Source organism: Sceloporus occidentalis, unplaced genomic scaffold, assembly GCF_023333645.1.
Source record: "Sceloporus occidentalis isolate IW3139 unplaced genomic scaffold, rSceOcc1.0.p SCAF_4, whole genome shotgun sequence".
In the NCBI taxonomy this organism is placed as follows: domain Eukaryota; kingdom Metazoa; phylum Chordata; class Lepidosauria; order Squamata; family Phrynosomatidae; genus Sceloporus; species Sceloporus occidentalis.
Window position 1 is genome coordinate 182,230,990 of NW_028316984.1, and position 19,182 is coordinate 182,250,171.

The 19,182-nt window shown below is 41.3% G+C and overlaps 1 protein-coding gene across 3 annotated transcripts in view; it reads right to left on the reverse strand.

Annotated features, from left to right (window-relative positions):
• Positions 1-367: 367 nt before the first annotated feature.
• CCDC85C (coiled-coil domain containing 85C) overlaps positions 368-19,182 on the reverse strand; it is a 248,370-nt gene continuing 229,555 nt past the window's right edge. For 2 of the 3 annotated variants that reach the window (XM_089522511.1, XM_089522509.1), the window contains 2 exons: positions 16,991-17,089; positions 368-8,675 (listed from right to left, as the gene is read on the reverse strand). In XM_089522511.1, the coding sequence (XP_089378637.1) occupies positions 8,586-8,675; positions 16,991-17,089 (189 nt within the window). In that variant the 3' untranslated portion in view covers positions 368-8,585. The remainder of the gene's footprint in view (positions 8,676-16,990; positions 17,090-19,182) is intronic. The other variant, XM_089522510.1, reaches the window with a different exon arrangement.

The following is a 19,182-nucleotide window of genomic DNA, read 5'->3' on the forward strand; positions in this document are numbered from 1 at the left end:
CAGGTGTATGCATATTCTATACGATAAAGTAAGAACATAAATGAACTAAGAACTCAGTAAATATTCCCATGACTGTATTGTTGAAGCCTAACAATGCTTAAACAATGGTTTTTAACAATGCTTTGGTGTTGTTTTAAAAACTGATCAGACACACATGTTCAGATAAAAAAATTGCTGCAGCAAAAACGTGTGGTGGCTACATTTTTCTAAAACGTTTCAGTGTCGGTTCAAGTATAGTAAGACTGTAAGATGGCTTTCACTTGAAATCATAATTTAATTGCTTTCCAAGTATTTTAATACCCTTCAGTTCTCAAGAATCCAGAAATCTCACAGCTCACTTACAAATAATGTATTTTATTTTCTTCAACCCAATGTATACACTATCACAATCTCTTAATTTTTACTAAAATATTTCAAATGAAGGTTTTACACACTTATCAAAAAATCTGCTTACATTTTTTCTCCCCCCCCCACCCCAAACCCGGCCCCACAAAAGCAAAGTGTTTCCATAAAAGGTATAAACGTGTGCTAAATTCTACAGACATTGCTTATATACATGAGCACAGGTGCTATCATATTCCAGTTCTATTTGTCAGTCATATACAGAAAATATAGCAGGATTATAAGATCACAGGTTTAACAGAAATCATAATTTCATACTGATTTCCAAAAGCAGCACAAATAAACTCTTTCCTCACATTATGAAAAATATACAATTTTTATCACTTTACAGTCATGCACTTTGTTTGAAAAAGATCAGTAGTACCTCCCCGCCCCACTCCAGTTTCTAAAAAGATAAAAGGTCACTTAAAAACACTGGGTTGGATCCATACTGGATCATACTTAAGGCAAACCCACTGAACTCAACAGGAATCAATTTAGTCATTTTTTTCAGTAGGTCTACTTAAGTATGATCACATCTGAACCAAATCCACTGATTTTTATCGCTATCATTTGGCTAAAATATGCCATCCTGAAATAGGATTTTTCTCAATTTGTTGCAAGAGTGGGCAAGGAGCATGCTTGCAGTTACTGCAGTTTGCTTTTCTTGCCCCATGTGCAAATGTTATTAATTGCTCAGAAGGAAAATGTTGGCAGGGAAAGAATCCAACAACAAATATTGTTCTGAAGTTTTAGAGCAGGTTCAAACTCGAGGAAAGTTTCAACTCCGACTAAATGTCCATGTGTTTTGGATTCAAAGATAAGCAGAAGGTAGATTTACAGACCTACTGTTGCTTTCTGGGCAATTTGTGGGAAATAAGCAGTGGTTTCTGATGCCCAATTGTTTAAAGGTAGCAACAACAATGTGACTCCTCTCTCCACCTAAATTAGGCCACTGAAATGAAGGACTGCAGTAACCAAAAGCAAACTTTTATGTGAAAGGAACTGTGAGCTCAGTACACTGCTATCAAATCCCTTCGTTTGTCCCAATTAGAGCAGACATACTAAATCCATTGTTGAATCAACACATTGGCAAATCCCATTGGACCTAAGACCAACAATAGGATTCAGGCTAATGAAAATAAATTTCTAGGCCCCAAATGTGCTCAAAGGCATCCTGCTCTATAATTGCACAGGTGCTTGATTTTAGTTTGAATATTTTAGAGCTGACAAGGTTTAATATTGCCTAGCCCTGTTTTAGGGTTATAAAAAGTTGGTTGCAATGATATTTGAAGCAGATCGTAACTTTGAACTGCACATTTTAAAATCACCATTATTTATGGGGTGAAAATACTCTTCTTCCAATCTAATATACTGTTAATCAGGTATTTTTCCCACCCCCACTATTTTCTAGCACAGTGGGCAACTTTTGCTTTTCTAATTTTAGACAACTGAACTTTTAGCACCCAAGTCATACTGTAAAGTCATTGAGTGTAATTCCCTCCCGCCCCGGAAGACACTACTTTAGCTCAGTTCAAGCTAAACTATGAAGGAGCGATTAAAACGAAACATAGCACTACCTCTGTAAACTCTACAATGCATAACTTGTATTTGGGTATACCTTGACGTTTCTGTCCATGAAAGCAAACACCTTGTTACAAATATAATGGTGGAGTTCCAGACAATTACATTTGAGGTACTTTTCTATGTATTAGCTGGATAGTGCAATTTCCACTTGAGTGGTTTTTACAAAATCCTGGTTGCCTTCTCACTTTTCTATCGTTTTCATTGCTTTGAGTAGTCTCCAAACCACCCTGTGTAGGGTAAGGCTGTGGCACCATCTGCCTTCAGTTTATGCTTTGTATGTCTTTAAACCCACTTTCTCCTAGCTGCTTTACTACAGAGTGAGTATATTTTTGACCCTCCAGATGATGGTGGGCTACAACTCCCAGCATTCTACACCAATGGCTATGCTGGCTAGGGATGAGGAGGACTGCAATATAACAACTTCTGACAGCCTGTATTCTGCCCACTCTGCCTTATTGCTTCAAAGCTTGTTGCATTGGTGGTTGGAGCTTTGTTGAGTGATGACTACTTCTTTATTGGTTAGTTTGATTTTTTCCAACATGGCATGTTCCTGTATAGATGATTGCCTAACTTAATAAGCAGAATAAATGTCATGGGGGGTCCTTAAATTCTGCTATTTATTTAAATTATTTTAAAATGCTTTGTATTATCCCAGATGACATCCATCATTAAAATGCTTCACCAACTAGATGGATCAAACCTACAGAAATTTTGATTCAGGGATTCAGCTAATGTTTGGCTAATGGCAATGGGGAAGAAAGTGACAAACATTCCCACCAGGGGAAACAACATTGTTTTTCAACTCTTAAAAATTGTTGCCTTTTTCCATCCCCACTGAACTGGGGAATATTTGACCTTCCAGATGTTCCTGAACTTCAGTTCTCATCAGCCTTAGCAAATATTGGCAAATTCAATAGTGAAGGACAATAGGGACTGCAGTCCACCAACGAACAGAGAAAGGGCCACATGTTTCCCATTTCTCCTCCAAAGTGTGTTACAGGCTTAGTTTTCAGTTATCTTTTCATCATAAAACATTATTGGCTTTGACAGAGTGATTAAGCACCACTTTCTCACACATCAGTGACTGAAATCCTTAGATTTGTTGCACCTAAGATGTCTGCTGGCTGAAAGAGAAAGGATGATAGTTCATATTTGACTAGTGGCCTTGTTTGCCACGTTTACCTGGTGTTTGTTGCAGTGATCAGAATGAAAGCACTAAAGGACTCACGCAATGTCTAGGAGCTGCATCATAACACATATTCATAGCATGCAGTCACCACTTGTCCCTGACTGTCTAAACAATGTGGTGCTCCTTTGTCCTCAGTGTCATACACAGCAAAAGTCAATGAGCCATGTAGTCAACCATCAGTGGATTCTGAACACTATTTGGAACATATTTGTGCTTTCTCTGAAAAGTCTATTCTAGAGTCAGGAAGCCTCTGCTAAAAGCAGTCAGTCCAGGTTCCTTGGTTAGCTGCACTTATGTTGATCATACATCCTGAGACTCTCATCTTCACAATTTACAGTTAAAATGCATACTTAAAAGAAGTTAAATGTACATTTAAACAAAATCTGGAAAGGTAGTCCCAGAATAAGCTTCATCACAATGGTTGGGGGATTCTGGGAGTTGTACTCTAAAAACCATTTCTAAACTCTGCATCATCTGAATGGCATAATGGTGAAGTGCTCCATCCACTAGTAGCAATTTCACTCCCCTAGGAGGTAGCCCCATTCATCTGAATCGGCTTTGGTTCAGTGGTGCCCATTTAAAAAAATAATTGTCTCACTGACTTCGAAGTAACTCGAAGCTAGTTGGGAACTTATTTCAACCGCCAATGGTAAAACTGCGTTCTTCCATATATTGTTGGACTTCAGTCCCCATCTTCACCATAAGACTAGTCATCAGAGACAGATGAAAGGAGTTGCACTTCAGCAATGTGTCGAGGACTATAGTTTGCTCATCCCTGATTTAAATAGATGAGATAGATGCCATGGGGAAAGGATGACACCCTATTTGTAGCTTCCTACCCAGTGTGCCATACCATATTTTGTACCCTCAGAATCAAACTAGACCTTAAGGAACAGGCAGTCACCTATTCCTTGATATTAGCCCATTTTATTCATACAACTGAGTTTCCTCCATGACTGGTGATTCAGCAATCAGTCTTACAAATTAAATTTATGTTTACATTTCAGTAACTATTGTAAGTGAAAGATGCATAGATGGTGATAATAACATGCTATGACAAGCAGACACCTTTCACCAGTTGAAGGACCACCTCTTCTAAAAACACATTAAACATAAAGTCTAGTTTGACCCTTATTCGTATCATTTCCAAGTTAGGTTAAGGACCCCATTTAGAGAAAGGGACTGGAAGCAAGTGAGAAGAACTGGGAAGGAGAGGCTGGGAACAATTTTAAGTCATCAGTCACACTCAGTTTTGGTTACACAAAATTGAGAAGGCAGGAGCAAATGAAGAAGAGTAGGTAACTGAAGTGGTAGCTTTAATAAAGTGGAAGTGGTTGAAAGCGCAGCTTGGAAAGGTTCCTTTTGAGGAGGGGGGCAGTAAATAGAATTTCACAGTGCCCCAGCTAACATAACGTATACTCTCCCCAAAATAAGTGTTTCCAAGCTCTACTCTCGAGGTATACTGAGAAACTCCTGAATGGACATTTCAGTTCTATACTATGCGGGTACTTAATCAGAAAGAAACCCCAAATAAGGGCATCCAGTAGAAACAGGTCCAACACTGAACCACCTATAATCACCATGGCCAAAACTCTAGACGAGGATGCAACAGCTTGAAACTGCAGCATCTTCTCACTAATTACAAACATGAATGCAAGTTTCCAAAGGAGCATTATCCACTTTTCAGAAAACTGACAAATATGGGATGAGAGAAGAAGAGTCTGGGAAAAGTAGGCAAAGTCTTTGGCAGGTTACAAAAGTGCTGCTCCTGTCTAATAAAAAAGATCAGCCCATCCATATTATACACAGCATTTCAAAGAAAAGAGAAGGACTTGAGTTGATTCAATGGTAGCAGCAACTTTTCTGAGCTTCTTCTTTGTGTAACTGAAATGGCAGTTCTTCTGCTTTACAGTTTCAAATTACCCATTCAGTTCAATTATTTCAATGAGAATGCAGTGGTGGGGAAGCACACTGCCTCTCATTCTTTGAAATGTCACATCAGGACGAAATTATATTGTGGATCAACATGGCAAACATTTGTTTATGGTATTTAAAAGAGGCAGGCAAGAAGAAAGATGCACAGAGTATTTTGCCCATATGGGGTTAACATCTGAATATACAAATAACCCTGAAAAAGAAGCAGGTATTTCTATGTATTGTCGAAGGCAGGCTCTTGTACCTTTTGCAAAATCTGAATATATTTGCCAGGATCCTACATCATGGACAAAGTTACGGTGTGAATCTCCCAACCTGACTCTCTAAACCAACCTTATCAACTAACAGACAAATCGAGCAATGAACGTCTGTTCTACTAGAGACTGGGACACTGCAGGATGTTTCCAAACCCACTCCTTGTAGTAACCTCTGGTGCAACAATCAAAAGCAAGACCCCAGTTACAACTCCCCATTACACTAGAGATTACTGGAAGGAAGAGGCTAGAAATGTTGTCTTGCTACACCCTGATCACCAGAATAGACCTCTGTTGTTGGATGCAGTTGCCAGCTGTTATGGTAGATTTGGGTGAGGGGATTTGCAGTCATGGCAATATGGCTAAGGTTGTCAATAGGGAGCATGGCTGAATATGGAGAAGTTATGAATTTGAAATTGCCTTGTACGATGCCTGGAGGTTTTTTCCCCTGGCTCCCACCAGCATGGCTGAGTCAGAACACAATATTTGCTATGTAACTTTTCCAAGCTCAGCTGCATGAACAGCCATAGGGAAGAGAGATGTTTGGTAGGTTCTGCTCCACCTGCTGAAACACTTACTTTGACACAACCACAGGAACCTAATGAATGCTAGATACTGGCCGTGTAAGTAACAGAGCCTCCTCTGAAAGGCCATGCCTCCTCCTCTTTCTCCTTGTCATAGGACATCTGCTTGACCTCATTGTCTAGGCCCAACCTATTTCATTTCCCAGAAAAACACACAGGGATAAAGCGGACAAGATACATTAATGTTTCCAGTCAAAGAGTGGATGAGGGCAGGTGAAGAGGTAACAACAGCAAGGCAGAAGCAAAACAGGGTCAGAAGATCCCAGGAACTGGAAGTGGGGCCCTAAGATGGAGGTCTAGCAGCTGCCTGACTATGATGGCACTGAATGCTGCCTCTCAGCCTGGCCCTCCCTTACACCTGGCTCACCCTAGTCAAAGTTGCGCAACGTGTTCCCTTTTTGCTGCAGTTGCCAAATTATGCACATGGTGGCATTTTCTCCTTCACACAAGGGGCTCATGTTAACATAGAAATCCCTATATGCTATTCAGAACATAGAAAAGTGACATTTTCCAAGTGATAAGTTCCAGAATCCCCCAGCTAGTATTGTCCATGGTTTCTGAGAATGACTCCTTCGGGATTACAACTCCCAGAAACCCCCCCCCCCCCAGCCAACATGGCACCTGGCTAGTGGGAACTGTAGTGGGGAAACACCACAGTTCCATTTTCTGTCACACTTAGGATTTGTGAAGACCAGCCAGAGCTAGGGAGAGCAGAAAGTAAAATTGTAAGAGCCTGCTAGCCATGCGCTTTGGTTGATCAAACCCCTAACAGGCCAGACTGCATTGCTTGGAACACAGCAGGAATGGAAAGAATATTCATTATTATTCATTCCAAGGTCTAAAATAGGAGGTTTCCAAGACAGGAAGAATAGACCAACAACAATCTTGCCTCACCCACCCGATTCACATGTCTTAAAACTGTTGTAGAGGAATTATTCTATATAGAAAAACATGTTGATTTGTGTGTGTGCAATAAGCATTGTTTTCTGCACAGTTTTAACAAAAAAACAGGGTTGGCAACCTAGAGTTATGGATCCATAATTGTTTCATATGCATTTATACTACATACATAGATCACACAACTATTGCCACAGTCATAAATGCGTCTCAGACCTACCTTGTCAGCCAGAAGCTGTACTGTGCGATAGTGGTCTGTTCTGGTGGCAATCAGGGTGGAGGAAAACAATGTTTCCAGCTTCTCCTGCCAGCAAATGAAGCTGCAGCAATCAGAAGCAGGAGCCCTATTGCAACTCTACACCCTGCAGATTGCTGGAGGGACTGAAAATGTCATCCTACTGTGCACTGATCTTGAGAAGAACAGACCTCCATTACTCAATGCTGCTGCTGGCTGTTAAAGGACATTTGGGGAGGGGTTTGGTCCAGAAGACAATACATAATTATGCATTCGTAACTAAGTGGGCAATGTAACATCTCAGCACAGGTTTTTAATGCAAAAAGCCTATGTGTTTTTCAATACAAACTAATTCTTCTGCAGCACTTCAGGACATTCTAATATAGGGAGAATACTGTGGAGCAGTGGTTCTTAACATGTAGTCCAGGAACGCCAGGCAGTTGTGATGTCCTCACAGGGAGTCCACAAAGGTTTGAGGACTATTCAGCCCATCTCCTCCCCAAAGCAGGGTAGCTACATGACAGGAGCCAAGGCAAAAGCTGGGTGACTGTGCCTGCACTTTGCTGTTCAATCTGCCTCAGCTGCAAACAGGTGGGAAGAAGCAGGAGAATGTCTTCCCTCCCCCTCTGAAGTAAGATTTAATGGATGGTCTAATTGTTAATGGTTCAGTGTTCAACAAAATATATCTAAATGGGGTCCCTGGTAAAGAAAAGCTTACATACCACTGCTATGGAGTAATGTTTGTTTTCTCCTTCTGCAGGGATAAGACTATTGCAATTATTCATCCCTGAAGGCAACTATAAAATAGTCAAGGATTTAACTCCAAAGAGCAGAGGTTAGCAAGGAGCATCCCTCAAGATACTGTTGGGATCTAAGTCCCAGCAATGTTAGCCAGCATAAGCAATAGTGAGGGACACTGGGACTTGCCTCTGGGGGGTTGCACTTTGACCATCCCTAGCCCAGAAGGCTGCTATCAGATTGGTGGGATGCAAAAATTGCAGCATTCTGGGACTGGTCCTCAAAACATTGTGGCATACTGGGACCAGCCGAATGACAAATATGTTCTTCTCAACAGGCATGAAAACAACAACTATACTTGTGATTTCCTCAGTCTTTCCCCAAAACCAAGCTGCAGGGAGCTGGTGTGCTGCCACTCCACACATCGGCACAAATGAGAAAGTGTAAATGCTCCACAAGTGGAGGCTCCTTGCTTATTCCCCCTCCTAGAAATTCACTTGGGTTTAAGTATTTCTACATATGACCATACAAGAAAGCAGGGTTGGGGTTATATTCCCCACTACAATACAAGTGACACAAATGGGCCATAAAGGGATTGTTATTAACCCATGTAGCATTGTTCTGGATCAGGCCAGCCTACTAGCTAGGCCTTGAGCTGCCTTATTTACACTATGAACAGACTGTGGGGTGGGGACTCAGCAGGAGAGATGACTGTGGCAGGTAGAGGCAGAGAAGTCTTTGTTTCTCTCGTTCTTTCCGCTCCCAGTCTTGCAGTGTGAGGTTTCTTATAAAGGGCCTTTGAACTGGTTACCCGAAAGATGCTGCCGGATCGATGGCTTGGAGCTTGCTGCATCACCTAGTTTCCGCCAGACCACCTAAAAGCAAAGGGAGAAAAAAAAAACAGGTTTGAGATTTGAAAGGGGATCTGGAGTCAATCACAGATGAAAAAAATTCCCAGAAATTTTGAAACCATGAAAAACAAACAAACCACAACTTTAAAGAAAGAAAGAAAGAAAGAAAGAAAGAAAGAAAAAAAAAGGATCTTCAGAAAAGTTGGAAAAATGCATTAGCACCCTATACAGACTGAAAGCCACTTTGTTATTTTATAAGCATAAAATGTGTTATATATAACTTGGTATGGCATAAAATTATAGGCTGGCATCCTGTACTGCAGTTAAGAATCTGTAACCTACATTTTCTTGTTCTTGTGTGTCTACAAGTAGTTTCTGACTTATGGTGACCCTATCACAATGTTTTCTTGGCAAGATTTGTTCAGAGGACGTTTGCCTTTAAGACTAAGGGAGTGTGACTTGCCCAAGGTCAACCAGTGGGTTTCCATGGATGAGTGGGGATTCAGAATCTTAATCCAGCACCCAAACCATTACACCACACTGGCTCTCAGCCTACAATTACAGATCCATAACTTCTCTGTATTCAACTATGCTACGTATTCATGACTGTGGCACTATTACCATGATCATAAATGGCCCTCCAAATAATTTTATTTATATCTGCTTCTCTCTGCTTTTGGTGGATGAATGGTGGCGTATGAACTCAAAACATACCAAAGTGTACAACACAAAGCAGTAAAGTGTAAAATGTAAACATGAAGATAGTTTAGAAATGGAGAAGTGAGACTGACATGTGTGAAGAAAAATGGCAGAAATCTGGGCTTTTAAGAAAGAGGCATTTATTGAGAGGTGCCAGAGCCTGAAGCTGACATATGAGGGACAAACTATAGAGGAATTAAAATTAATGTCCAGAGCCAGGTGAGGCAAGCGTAAGTAAAACATAAACAAGTTTGTTATACAACGGAAAGGAGAAGCCAGGCATAGTCAAACACGCATTCTAGACTTTAGGAGAACGGATTTCAGTAAACTTAGAGAAGTATTGAGGGTGATCCCATGGTCAGAAATAATAAAAAAGGAGGGGGTTCAGGACGGATGGGAGTTTCTCAAAAGAGAGATACTGAAGGCACAATTTCAAACAGTTCCAGTGAGAAGGAAAAATCGGAGGTGTCTCAAGAAACCAGGATCACAAAAAAGGAATTTAAAGAAATAGCAGGCATTTGTAGGGGTAAAGTCAGAAAAGCTAAAGCGCAGAATGAACTCAGGCTTGCTAGAGAGGTTAAAAAGAATAAAAAGGGATTTTTTGGATATGTCTGCAGTAAAAGGAAGAAGAAGGAAACAGTAGGGCCACTGCGTGGAGAAGATGGCAAAATGCTAACAGAAGACAGAGAAAAGGCAGAATTACTCAACACTTTCTTTGCCTCAGTCTTCTCAGAAAAGGCAAAGGGTGCTCAACCTGAGGATAATGGAGCAGAGGACAGAATAGGGGAATTTCAGCACAGAATAAGTAAAGCGATAGTAGAGGAATACCTTGTTAATCTAAATGAATTTAAGTTTCCAGGACCACATGAACTACATCCAAGGGTACTAAAAGAACTGGCAAATGTAATATCAGAGCCATTGGCAATCATATTTGAAAACTCCTGGAAAACAGGAGAGATCCCAGCAGACTGGAGGAGGGCAAACGTTGTCCCCATCTTCAAAAAGGGGAAAAAAGAGGAATCCAACAATTATCGTCCAGTTAGTCTGACATCAATACCAGGAAAGATTCTGGAGCAGATCATTAAACAGAGAGTCTGTGAACATCTAGAAGGCAATGCCATAATCACAAAAAGTCAACACGGGTTTCAGAGAAACAAGTCATGCCAGACAAATCCGATCTCTTTCTTTGATAAAATTATCAGCTTGGTAGATGAAGGGAATGCTGTGGATATAGTATATCTTGATTTCAGTAAGGCCTTTGACAAGGTTTCCCATGATATTCTTGCAAACAAGCTTATAAAATGTGGGCTAGACAAAGTAACTGTTACATGGATCTGTAATTGGTTGACCGGCCGAACCCAAAGGGTGCTCAACAATGGCTCATTTTCAGCCTGGAGAGAAGTGACCAGTGGGGTCCCACAGGGCTCTGTCCTGGGCCCAGTGTTATTCAACATCTTTATCAATGACCTGGATGACAGAATTGGGAGCTTACTTATCAAATTTGCAGATGACACCAAATTAGGAGGAATAGCTAATATTCCAGAGGACAAGATCAACATTCAAAATGATCTGAATAGACTAGAAAACTGGGCCAAAGCTAACAAAATGAAATTCAACACAGAGAAATGTAAGGAACTGCACTTAGGGCGGAAAAATGAAATGCACAGATAGAGCATGAGGGACACCTGGCTGAATGAAACTACATGTGAAAGGGATCTTGGAGTCCAAGTAGACCACAAGTTGAACATGAGTGAACAGTGTGATGTGGCAGCTAAAAAGGCCAATGCAATTTTAGGCTGCATCAATAAAAGTATAGTGTCTAGATCAAGAGAAGTAATAGTGCCACTGTATTCTGCTCTAGTCAGGCCCCACCTGGAATATTGTGTCCAGTTCTGGGCACCACAATTCAAAAAGGACATTGAGAAACTGGAGCGTGTCCAGAGGAGGGCGACTAAAATGGTGAAAGGTCTGGAAACCTTGCCCTATGAGGAACGACTCAGGGAGCTGGGGATGTTTAGCCTGGAGAAGAGAAGGTTAAGAGGTGATATGATAGCCCTGTTTAAATATTTGAAAGGATGTCATATTGAGGAGGGAGCAAGCTTGTTTTCTGCTGTTCCAGAGAACAGGACCCAGAACAATGGATGCAAGCTCCAGGAAAAGAGATTCCACCTCAACATTAGGAAGAACTTCCTGACAGTAAGGGCTGTTTGACAGTGGAACACACTCCCTTGGAGTGTAGTGGAGTCTCCTTCCTTGGAGGTCTTCAAGCAGAGGCTAGATGGCCATCTGCTGGGGATGCTTTGATTTGGATTTCCTGCATGGCAGGGGGTTGGACTGGATGGTCCCTGTGGTCTCTTCCAACTCTATGATTCTATGAAAAAGCACAGCATCTTCAATGTCTGATCCCATTTAGTTACAAATTTTGAGAGGAACCTTCACAGTCAAAGGCACTGGAAAGTAGAAAAAGTCCAATTTGGGAGGATAGGGATAGGGGTACCACCATATTTAATGGCTGCTGCAACACTGTTTGAGGGGAGAACCCCAATAATTGTTCCAGAGCAGTGGTGGCATGAGAACACATCAAAATTAGTAAAAATAATATAATTATTTTGTCTCCTCTAGTCCTCCATAGTGTGAAACAGACAACAGCATTCATTCCTTAAAAAGAACTGAGAAAAGGAAACCAGAATCAGGAATTGCAGTGATCTCATATTGTACATCAATACAGCTCAGGGTATTTGATATGGGGAACTGGCTATTTTTTCCCTAATATACCATGGATCAATATCATTTCTGTGCACACTGGCTACAACTGTTTCTTTCTGTGGTGGGAAGCATGCACCAGCACCAGGGTACAAACCATGTGCTACTGTTGTATACTTGCACAGACTTTAACTTGCATTCATCATTCCTAAAGACAATATATTCCACAATTTACTTGTTCCCATTTTTTCTGGGAAAATAGGGCTTCGGGGGGGGGGGGGAAGTGAAAAGAAAACTTTCCCCTCATTTTTCTTGTGTGTGTTTTTAGAGTCCTTCACATCTCTAGCCCTTTTGCAGCCAAAGCATGGCACTGCTGGGCAATCGAGCTAGTTTTGTGTTGTGAGATTCCATTCTGCCACACTAGGTGGCGGCTAACTACCAAGATATAACAACCTATTTCACTTCCCTGATCTTATGAAAGCCTCCTGTCCTGAAATTAGAACTACAGGCAAACCTTAGATAAGGGAATCAAAAAGTTGAGTTCAGGGATAGGTCGGATGCTGGAAAGCTGCAGGAATTGCATTACCTTCCTCAAGTCTTGCTGTAGTTGGTACACACTTGCTATTTGATGTTCTTTTGTTGTCTGTTTTATTGAATCACTTCCTGTATTGCTATGTATTTTATATGTATTATCCTACTAGAGAGGCCCCCTCCCCACCATCTTTCCCTTCTCCTTTTGTGTCATGTCTTTTTAGATTGTAAGCCCGAGGGCAGGGAACCGTCCAATTAAAAAGATTGTATGTACAGCGCTGTGTAAATTTTCAGCGCTTTATAAATAAAGCTTAATAATAATAAAATGTGTGTTGCAGAAGAAGCAGAAGCAGAATCCCTTTTTGGGATTGCAACTCCCAGAATCCTCCAGCCAACCCAAGCCCTGAAGACTTGGGGAGTTGCAGTCCAAAAATGGAATGTTTTCTCTGGGGAGAGATTACGTGCATCTTCGGCTGCATCTGCACTGCAGAAATAATCCAGTTTGACGCCAGGGCTCAGTGCTATGGAATTCTGGGAATTGTAATGTTTTGTGGCACCAGTGCTCTCTCACAGAGAAGGCTAGATACTCCAGTTTCATACCACTTGAACTGCCATGGCTCATGCTATGGAATTCTGGGAATTGTAGTTTTATAACACATTTTCTGTTACAGAGCTCTGGTGCCACAACAAACTACAGTTTTAGAATTCCATAGCACTGAACCATGACAGTTAAAGTGGTGTGAAACTGGCTTATTTCTGCAATGCAGATGCAGCCTAAGACATACTGTCAAAGAAGGAAAAAATTCATGGCTGCTGAGGAGGAACACCACAGCCCATCCTCCCCACCATTAAAAGAGCTTTTGACCTCCACCCACCTCTACAGTCACTTCTATCACTATTCTTTGTAACCAAGAATCTGATACCCAGGTCTGCTCTCCATTCCTTCTCCATCTTGATCCATTTTCTTTTTGTCTCAGTCTTTTAGATTTTGGAAGCCTGAGGGCCAGAATTGATCTGGGAACTTTTGGGGATGAACACCAGAATAAAATGTGGCAAATAAATAAACAATTGATAAGTGCTGAGTAAAAGGGAGGTTGTTTTGCTAGGAAATAAGTCCAGTTCAGATCTGCAAGGCTTTTAAACACGTCTGGACTCCACAGAGCCAACAAGCCATGCCAAGGTGTGGTTGGTGAGACCATTTTAAAAGATATTAAACAAAGAAATGCCAACACAGTATTCCTGAAAAGGAGGTTTGGTGTAAAATCTCATCTTTCCCCAGCTTGTTTTTTGTTTTGTTTTGAAGAAGTTGGATTAAAAGGGGCCTTTTCAGGCACAGTCCTTTCATTCCACCTGAAAGCTACCTATTTCAAAAGATATTCGGATTTCATTGCTGTACAACAGAGACCATTCACAATGGCTCATGTCCTGGTGGGGATTAAATATAGCATTTGCAACATCCTAATGGGTACATGAAAACCACCTGGGTTTAATGGGAAAGCCTCACAGTGGTTTTCTGGGACACACCTTGAAATTCTTTGCTCTTTGTGCAAAACAGTTCCCAGTTCATTACACTGTGCTATAAGAAGTAGGGCTTCTTTGCTCAGCATGCTTTGACTTCTGGTTTGTGGCATACCACAAACCCGTAGTGTTTGCATGACAAAATTATTAGTGGTTTTTCAACTAAAGGCTTCTAAATTTGACCAACTAAAAAAAGGTGGGCTTTCTGTCAAAAATGGCTGACCACAAACTTTATGCAATTATGCCCTACAGATTGGTAGCATGTTTTCTCCGTCTTTGGAGGGCTCTAAACAGTGGTTCGATGAGAATTGTTCATAAGTGCTGCAGTTGTGCATGGCAGGGGTTGGACTGGATAGCCCTTATGGCTCTTTCCAACTCAACGATTAAATGTCTTAAAGCAGGGGGTGGAGAGTGGGGAGAAATATTCCAACCATATCTGGGGGGGAAACTTACAAGAGCAGAGTTAAACCCAATCCACACTTACCAGGGACTGGATACAACTGGATTTCCTTCCAAGTAAACAGACATTAGGACAGGTAGTATCTTAAATGTGCAGTCTGTGCACATTTATGCAAAGTTTGGGAAAGCTAACTTTTTGTACTACAGTTTCCAGATTTCACCAGCCAGCAAGCATTGCAATGTTTCAAGTAACAATGTTGCCTGAAACATTACTCTTTCAGACAAACAATTCTCTAATAGTAGCCATGCTACCTGGGAAATGCAATCCAAAAAGTAACTTTCCCAAAGTTTGCACTGAAACTAAGACAAATTTCTACGAAACATAACGATATTCCAATGGAGATGTGCATAGAATTATACAGTTGGCCCTCTATATTTGTGGCTTTGACTCTGTCCTCCAGCACAACTGTGTGGTCAACTTCTGCCAAAGGTCACACTGAATGACCTAGAGATTCCTAGAGAGAATACTTCTCCAGACATCTGCAGGTCATCCAGCACAATTCTATGGTCACCTTCCCACAGATGCTGACCACAGAGTTGCCCTGGAGGGCCTAAAGATTCCTAAACAAGTGATCTTTTGGGTTAAAAGAAAGTTTTTTCCACTTTCACAGTCCTGTGCCCCTAACCCCTGCGAATGTGGAGGGCCAATTGTACAACTTTGCATATCCAAAGTAGACATTTGTGTCCTTGGTTCAAAACATCAAGCTCTTGTAGAACATTATCATTCAACAATTTTATTAGATGTTGACTGAGTCCAGACATCAGTACCCAATACCCACACCCTTGTGAAAATTGGAGGCTACCATCTGGATTTTTTGTTACCTTTTGTGGACTTGAGATCCACGTTCTTGCTTATACACAGAGGGATGACCTCTGTTAACCCCAATGGGGCATGCTCCTGTGGTGCACACCACCGTGCACTCGCAGGGCACGTCCCATTCAAGTGTATGGGCTTGAATACATGCGAGTCTCCATTTTCGACAGGGTGTGTGTGTCTGGAACAGATTCCCCCACAAAAATGGAGGGTCGACTGTATTTAGTACCCTAATGGTCAGCATCTAACAAAATTGCTAAATGGAAATATTTCACAAGAGCTTGCTATTTTGAATGAAGGACATAAGTGTATGGGTATTCTTCTGCATGCACAGGACTTGTCCTCCAAGTCTTTTCTACATAATTCCACTGATCTGGCATTGCTCTGTTGTCTATTTCCTTCTCTTCCTGGTAAGGTCTAGCCGGGCAACAACACATGATTGCTCTGTGTCTTTTTCCAGCTCTAATGGTGACCCCCAACGATCAGAGAAGGAAAGTACTGTGTTCTGGTTCTGACAGCTAGTGGGAAAGTAGTTTTTCAAGTTGCTGTGAAGGATTTAACCCTGACTTTAGGCTACTGACCAAACCAATGGGGTAACAACAATTTTTCCCTACAGAAAGGAGTGGAGAATGAGATAGATGGTTCTTTATTGCATAGAACTGCTATTGCTACTGCATAGCACTGGAAAGAGAAAGGCTGTATACCAAGATCGCCCTTTTCTCTCTTTCTGTCAATCCCCCTTTCTCTGCCATACCCTTCTCTCTCTTTCTGAAATTCCATTTGCTAGTTTCTCTTCTCTCTCTCTGACCTGTAATGCTCCCTCCTCCTTCCTTGCCAGACCTTTTCTACTCTTCTGTCACCCCTCTCCCTTCACCCTTTTTCTTACGTTCTTTCTTTTTCTCTGTGTGTAGGCGTCTTCAAGACACCAGTTGATATATGATGACCCCATAAATGTAATTTGAGTTTTCTTAGGCAAGGAATACTCAGGTGATTTTTGCCAGTTCCTTCCTCTCAAATATAGCCTACAGCACCTGGTCTCCCATCCAAGTATGGACCAGGATCAAACCTGTTAATCTTCCATGATCAGAGGGGATTTGGTGCCTTTGCAGTATTTAGGGTCTAGGATGCCCTTTCCCTCTCTTTGTCACCCTTTTCTTGACAGCTCCAGGGGGAGAGAAGACATGTGGAGTTGTAGGTATGTAATGTTAGGTTCAGTCTATAGCTTCTAAGATTTTGCAGGGAAGAAGAGGTGAAAAGCAAAGATATACCATCTGAAACCTTCGATGCACAAGCATTTTGGGTGTGTCAAAGGTTTCAGGCCTTTATAACAGACCCATCAACTTTCAGTTCTAGTCAATCATTACAAGCCAGGCTGCCATCCTAAACAAATGTTGCTGGGAGTTAGTCCCACTAAACCTAGTCAGTCTTACTTCTGAGTAGACATGTATGGGATTGAACTTTCAGTTTCTTCACAAACCAAAACTCTCTGCACCTTGCAAAGACAAGACGCAAATAAGCTTACACACACAGAGTAGACCCTACAAGATATCTGACAGAGCTAATGTCACAACCAGAACAATTGAAAGATGAAAGACTGTGAAAATGAATTCATTACATTGCACATTTCACGAACAATTGCTTTCTCCTTTTCACTCAGGTCTTCTTCATAGTTTTCTTGTATTTGCCTGTCCAAATTCTCATGGACTTCAAGGACCTATAGACAAACACAATGGACATGAAATTATAAGAATGATGTCGCAGTGATATACCATTAATGCCTCAGATGATATGACCATTTTATCCTCAGGTTGCCCAGCAAGGTGAACAATACCATTTCAACATGTACATGTAACAGAAAGAAAGGGGGACAAGCATGGAAAAATAGAATGTACTGGTAAAGCATTATGGAAGACTGTCTAGACTTGTGCTTCACACATGTTGCTGAACTCAAACAAGTGAGAAAAGCATATGATCTATTTCCAGCATTACAAATATACAGGAACATGTCAAGAACATCGAGAGTTTGGAAAAGTTGCTTTTTGGGATTACAGCGCCTACATTCCAGAGTCAGTATGGTCAATTATCATGCTAGGTGCAGAATTCAGGGAGTAGCAGTCCACCACCCCTTTTCTTTGCAAGAACCAGCTCATGCAACTATTACGGTATACAGTTTCTACCACAAAAGAGCAAAAAAGGAGATGAAATCACTAGATGCAGTTATAGTAATTTATACATATTAATTTCAGCCCCCTCCCTTCCAAATCATGCCTGTGTGAGGTAGAGACAAGTCATTCCCATCTGAACCTGCAGAAATATAGTACTGAGTAGAGGGATAACTTAATTAAGCCCTGTAACGCAATGGTTGAATTATGACTTGGATCAATGGAACATGACTTGAGTCTAGACTATCTGAAAGATAGTATTTTCTCATAAGAACTTGCCCAGGCTTTGAGATCTTGCAACTGTCAAAAAATAATCTGCCCACATTGCTATACTGGATGGCCCAAAGTGTACTTCCAGCAGTGTTACCTGGTAAAACAAGGGAGAGCTTTCCTGTCCCTTTAATGGTTATGTAAAAGAGAGAAATTCAGCAGGTAATAAGCAACACCTAATTCTCTCTCCTACACAAATGTTAAAGCAGAGTTGGTAAGTGTGACTCTGTTAAAATAAGGTTGGCAAGTATTGGTTATTACCTTTAAAGCTCTACATGAATGAGGTCCAGGTTTATATGACCTCCATATAATCCACCCCATACGCTCAGGTCCTCTGGCAGACATTGACTCCAGTCAGCCAAGACTAGGTTGGCAACTGTCAGCCAAAGGATTTTTTCTTCAGCCACTCCTAGATTGTGGAATGACCTGCCAGAAGAGCTTCGACAGCTGAATACATTGTTTTTGTGGGTTTTTTGGGCTATGTGGCCGTGTTCTAAAAGAGTTTCTTCCTGACATTTCAACAGCAGCTGTGGCTGGCATCATTCTCTGAATATGCCAGCCACAGCTGCTGGTGAAACGTCAGAAATAAACTCTTCTAGAACATGGCCTCATAGCCCACAAAAAACACACACAAAAAAAATTATGGATGCCGGTTGTGAAAGTCTTAGACTTAGCTGAATATGTTGTCTGAATTCAAAACAGTATTAAAGACCAGTCTCTTCCAGTAGGGTGACCCAGTTGATTTTTAACTTGTAAATTTTAAATGAATTTTACATGTGGATTGTTTTAATATGTGTATATCTTGTCCTTTTAAAACTGTGTGCATGTCCTTTAAAACTGATGTATATTTTAACTGATTGTTCTAAGTGATGTGGTGTGTTTGTTAATTGTTGTTCCTCACCTCGATCCATGGGGTGAGGTGGGTAAGAAATAATAATAATTGTTGTTGTTGCTCTTGTTGGTACCCTACATACAGCCCTTGGATCTCCCACCAAAGCCACCCCAAAGCCCCCATAGTTCCTATTCTTTAAAAAATGGACTGATTTGGGGGCAGTTTTTTTGCCCCCAAACCATCCAAAATACACCACGTAACTCCCCAAAGCCCCTCAAACCTCCGGAACAATAGAAAACTTGGTTAAAATGGCAGCTGGACGTGTCATATCAGTTTGGGCATGCTGAAACATGCAAGTATGGCCCACCAGGCAGGTGCAGTGAAGAAAAAGGGCTCCTGCTCCCTTAATGCACAGTTGCCCACCTCTGCATTTAAAGGAACTGTAGACTATGGCTGCATCCGCACTGCAGAAATAATCCCGTTTGAGCCGGCATTAATTGCCATAGCTCAAGGTAATAGAATTTGGGTAATGGTAGTTTGTTC